The sequence below is a fragment of the Condylura cristata genome, unplaced genomic scaffold, assembly GCF_000260355.1.
Source record: "Condylura cristata isolate star-nosed mole 26May11 unplaced genomic scaffold, ConCri1.0 scaffold00020, whole genome shotgun sequence".
Lineage (NCBI taxonomy): Eukaryota > Metazoa > Chordata > Mammalia > Eulipotyphla > Talpidae > Condylura > Condylura cristata.
The window spans coordinates 20,573,478-20,578,539 of record NW_004567121.1 but is presented as its reverse complement, the minus strand read 5'-3'; the positions used below and the strand labels follow the sequence as shown (position 1 = coordinate 20,578,539).

The 5,062-nt window shown below is 44.1% G+C and overlaps 1 protein-coding gene across 5 annotated transcripts in view; it reads right to left on the bottom strand.

Annotated features, from left to right (window-relative positions):
- The window catches only part of EIF2AK2 (eukaryotic translation initiation factor 2-alpha kinase 2), a 30,166-nt gene that overhangs the window by 24,730 nt on the left and 374 nt on the right, over window positions 1-5,062 (bottom strand). For 4 of the 5 annotated variants that reach the window (XM_012727679.1, XM_012727676.1, XM_012727675.1 and 1 more), the window contains exons 2-3: window positions 2,060-2,194; window positions 1,595-1,715 (exon numbers count right to left, since the gene is read on the bottom strand). In XM_012727679.1, the coding sequence (XP_012583133.1) occupies window positions 1,595-1,715; window positions 2,060-2,178 (240 nt within the window). In that variant the 5' untranslated portion in view covers window positions 2,179-2,194. Of the gene's footprint in view, window positions 1-1,594; window positions 1,716-2,059; window positions 2,195-4,529; window positions 4,727-5,062 lie in introns of all 5 variants that reach the window. The other variant, XM_012727677.1, reaches the window with a different exon arrangement.

The window sequence follows — 5,062 nt, the reverse complement described above, 5'->3', positions numbered from 1 at the left end:
CATTTCTCACTTTCTTAGTTACAACTGCCAAAATATGCTCAAGAAGTTGCTAAACAGTATGTATATAGCATCTCAAATATAAAATATGCCTATCATCATTGCCTTTTTCATAATGCCAGCCACATAACAGTTGTTCAAATTAAGCATATATATTGAATACATGATCAACACTGCTGAGGGGAGCAGCGGGCGGGTCAGGAGAGGTCTGCCACGCCATGTGGTCACCTCCGGGGCAGGCGGGAATCAAACTCATGCGGAAGCGACTCTTTAGTTTCTTAGTGCAGTGCTTTAACCCGCTGCGCCACCAGGGAGGGCCTATCATCTCACTTTTTAAAATTTTAATCTGACAAAAGCTTGTTGAACGTTTTCCTACTTTATTAATCTTGTCAAAGAACTACCTTCTAACCTTTACTACTACTTCTTTGTTTTCGTTTACATTAATTTCTTTTCTTATCATTATTTCCCTTCTGCTATGGGGGGAAATGGAGGTAGTCTATTTTCTTCCCCTAACTTCTTGACTTGGTTTACTGATTCATTAATAACTTATCAGTTTGTGGCTTTGCCTGAATTTTCCTTTTCTTTTAGCCAAAGTTAACATCTTCAAGTAAATAGGAAAGCAAAATTTCAATATCTGAGAATACTCCTCTTCTGTACCATAATAAATGAAATAACTTCTTGTCTCAACTTATAGCCATTGCTCCACTGCTGTGTTCAGCATTAGTTTTCTTTTCACATATCATATAATTCCCTTCCATTGTATGATTCTTTCTTCTTCCTTAGAGTTCAGTATTTTTTTTCTTTTTTTTAAAGATTTATTTATTTATTCATACAGAACTGGGGTACAGGCCAGAGATGCGGAGGATGAGAGGATTCACCAGGGACAGGGTGGGAAGCAGAACAGGCAGATCTACGAAGTACACTGCTGAGGGGAGCAGCGGGCGGGTCGGGAGAGGTCTGCCGCGCCATGTGGTCACCTCCAGGGCAGGCGGGAATCGAACTCATGCAGAAGTGGCTTAAGCTTCTTAGTGCTGTGCTTTAAACACGCTGCGCCACCAGGGAGGGCCAGAATTCAGTATTTTTACAAGGACTAATGTTCTTGACAGTTTTGTATTTTTCTGTATCTATTGAGTTGTTTTAACCTGTAGTCAGTTCTTTATTTCAGAAACATTCTCTAGTGAACTCTCTTCAGATCGTTTTTCTGTACCTTCCCTTCTGTTCTCAGATATCTTCAGGGACACCGATTAGTATGCTGGTTCTTCATCAGCAGTCCTCTATACATCATTCTCCTCGCAATCACTGTCATGCTTAAGCCCTTCGGTATTCCACTCTCTCAGTTGGAGGGACTTTTGCCTGAACCCGTAAGCTCATTTCTCACTGCTTCCTTGGACATGTGTTTAATGTTAGAGTATATCAGTGCTGTGATCCTCTAGCTAGGTATTCTTGAGCTTTGCTATTTCCTCGATGTACCTGTCACTCAGGGTTCTACAGTAAAAAAGAATGAACTAAAATCTGAAGGTAATATGTGGTAACACCTCACAAAACAATATAAAATATTTGTGAATTTCCTTCTAGTAGGGGAAGAAAAGGCAATTACCTTATTTTCATCATTAAGAGTCTTAAGAGCAAGTTTGGCCGCAGCGTTTTTTGCTTCCTTCTTTGATTTACCTTCTGCTACTGGAAATTTTCTACCATTTATAATAACTTGAACTTTAAACCTGATTACAAAAAAAATTCACAAAATATGATAAAGCATATGCAAATACTCCCATCACCACTGCCTTCCATGACTACCTTTGAAGGTTGTAATTTATTTTAATACAGAGTTAAGCAGTCGCCCCCCCAAAAGCAAGATTACATATAATCTTGAAGGAAGGGAAGACGTATCTCCTATTTGCTGTCTGCAGGTCTCTGAAGTTCCCACTTTATGCCAAGTGGAATCTCACAGAACTCTGGCAAATCTGCTCCAGAGCGAAAGTACTGATTTTAAAAATACCCCAGAGTTGCCATTCTCCCAGTCTATATTTTATGGGGACATGTCCTTGTTTTTTATACAACTCACCTTGCATCATGTGGAGGTCCTGTCTTTGACAGTTCAAAGTACTGAAATTCTTTTACGTTGTTCTTCTGACGGTATGTATTAAGTTCTGCTATGTAGAAACCTGGAGTATTGTCATCCATTTCTTCTTCCACTAATCTATGACAGATGTGTGAAAGAAGTGACACTCACAGGTACTATTTCCCAATCCAGTTTAGGAGGCAAAATGGTAACATAGCAAATATCTCCTGGTAGCCTTGTTTTAAACCTCTACATAAATGCAGAGAAAACGTTTTTAAGAAAATCTTTCTTTCTCCTTCATAGACTTCCCAATCAAGCTGATATCTCCAAAATATTCTACTTTCAAAACTTAATGGGCCTAAAAAGGAATGGGATTCCTCTCTTTAAGTTCTACTTTTGGCTTCCACTGAGGGTCAAGTGCAAGTTTGTCCTTCTGCTGGGACAAACTTTTTATCTAAAAAGGCTGGAGGAGAATTAGAATTATGCTGAGGAGAAAAGGCTGCAGGAGAGTTAGGAGAAAAAGGCTGATAGTATGTGCATGCACTGTATTTACCACCCTCCAGCAATGCACAAGGATTCTCCTTTCCCCATCTCCTCACCAAAATGTGTATTTTCCATTTTAAAAGTAATAGCTACATTGTAATCGCTAAAAAGTATCAGTCCAGTGTTATCTTCCCCTTTTCCCCTGTACCCCCTTCATCCTCCCCTCAGGATCAAAATTCTTGTCAGGTTCCCTATGACTTCCCCATTTTTAAGTCTAGCCTCTGTCCATGTCTACTTGACAGAATTGTCACTGGACATCACTGCTCATTCCCTTCTCCCTTTTGTTCTTTTTTTTTTTTAATTTTAAAATTTCAGATATTTATCAGTAAGTGTGAATCCCAACACAATATACCAACATGATTCTATGGATTTAGAGGAAGGGAGTATTTCCTGGTCAATTAAAAAACTGCAGGTGGCTTCTGGAAGATCTTTATTTTAAGAAGCTTTATAAAAGGATTTCTTTCCTCAGTGTGCTGTCACCTTTACTCACTGACTAAAACTTGCATTGTTCGTGGGGACTCGGTTTGTTGCAGGGCTCTGGGTTTTCCATTCCAACTGACATCTGCATTGAACAAAGCAGATGCCTGACATACAGCACTGCTCCAGCACTTCCCAGCCAATGCATACAAAGAGGGGAGCATGGTAGGAAGATTCTTGGCTTGGTGGAGGGTCTGGTGGAACAAGGATGCAGCAGAAGACAAGGGCTGGGAAAGAGAAAACAATTCTGGCCCAGGACTGGGACTCTCTCCCTGCTGTCCCTCTCTTAGCTTGCACTTAAGACACCACACTCTCCTGGTTTTCCTCCTTTCTCACAAGCTGTTCCATCTTAGTCTTTTTCTGGCTCCTTTTTATCGTTCTTTTCAATATTCTTGTGTCCCAGGGCTCAATGTTCAGAACTCTCCACTCTATCACACTCACTCCCTTAGTAACTGCCTCTATGCTTTCCATGATAAAGTCCACTTACACCAAGATAATCCTCAGAAGAACACCTACAACACTATGCCCAGCTGCTTTCTCCCCAACATGCCCTCAAGGGTCTTGACCCTACCACTTCTGTTGTGTCTGCCTAGTTAACTCCTATTTCCTAGAGATCTCAGTTGAAAGGGCACTTTCTAGGTACCCTAGAGGAGGACATGGCTAAGTTCTCTATCACAGCCTTCTTCCCCTTCATGCCATTGCTTATTTAACTGTCTTCCAAAAGGCCCATGAGCTATCTACAAGAACATGAAGACACCAGCTTTACAAGAGGCTCAGTAATGAATGAATAGCAAAATATTTCCAGATCTTTCTTGCTTTGGTGACTGATCACATGCTTTCCACTCTGCTCAGAATTCAGGATCAGCACCTCTCTCTACCAGGCAATTCCCACTCATCTGTAACAATCAACACAGCTTTCTTTGATGGTGAAGAGTCTACTAGTACTCTCTCATGGAGCCCGCCACTCTACCTTGGCAATGAGTAGCCTCATGATTTTGAAATTCAAAACAGAATTTAAGCACACCTACTCATTTAACAAATATTTAATGAGCACCTACTGTGCACGAGTGCCAGGGTTATTTCACCTGCTCTTATGAACTTACTAGCTTTAAGGGGGACAGCTAAGGAAAAGGGAAGGGGTTCTTTTATATGCAGTCTGTTCCCGGGGGGACCTCTAATAAAGTGAGAATGGAAGAAGTGCTAAGTATAGCTAGCAACTTGTCCATGCAGATGTTAGGGGAGGAGCTTTCCAGGAAGCAGATAAGAGACAGTGCAAAGGCCCTGTGGCAGGTGTGTGCTTGTCTGGAGCCTAAAACAGCAATGAGACCAATGTGGTCAGAGAGAGAGAATAAGAGGACATGTCTGTGGACCCATACAGGTTTACAGGATTCTTATGGTCAGGCAACAGGGAAACCTTTGCAGGCATCGACAAATCAGGCCTCCAATTTCCCACCTGTCCGCCAAGTCATAGGACACCAGTTTTCTACTGGATTCTCAGTCCTCCAGCCCGGCTTGGGTTATTCCTTACTGGCTCTGTTAAAAATTCTTTGCGAGGAGCAAAAATGGCACGTTCCTTTCCCAGTTCCCCGACAGGCCTCCGGGTAGCGTTCCTGATTTGGCAAAGTCTAGGGTCAGGGGCCCCGCAGAGTCCTGGAAGGGGTCAGGGACGCACGATGGGTGCTCGCTCCTTTGGGTCCCTCCCGCAACCTCCCGGCTCTGCCCACGCGGCCCACCCCAGGCCCCGTAGCCCGGACCGTCGCTCACCTGCGCCGGGCTTTCCCGCTCACCCCGGTCCCCACTACCCCGCTAACCCGCACCAGCGGCTCTCCCCTCGCCCCGCCGCGCAGTGCACCCTTGTCCCCCGCGCTCACCCGCAGACGACTGTCCCGCTCACCCGCGCCCGTGGGCTCACCCGCGCGCCCCTGACTTCACCACGGCACCACCCCCTCCCCCCAGCTCTGCCGCCCCGCTCACCCGCGCCCCTGG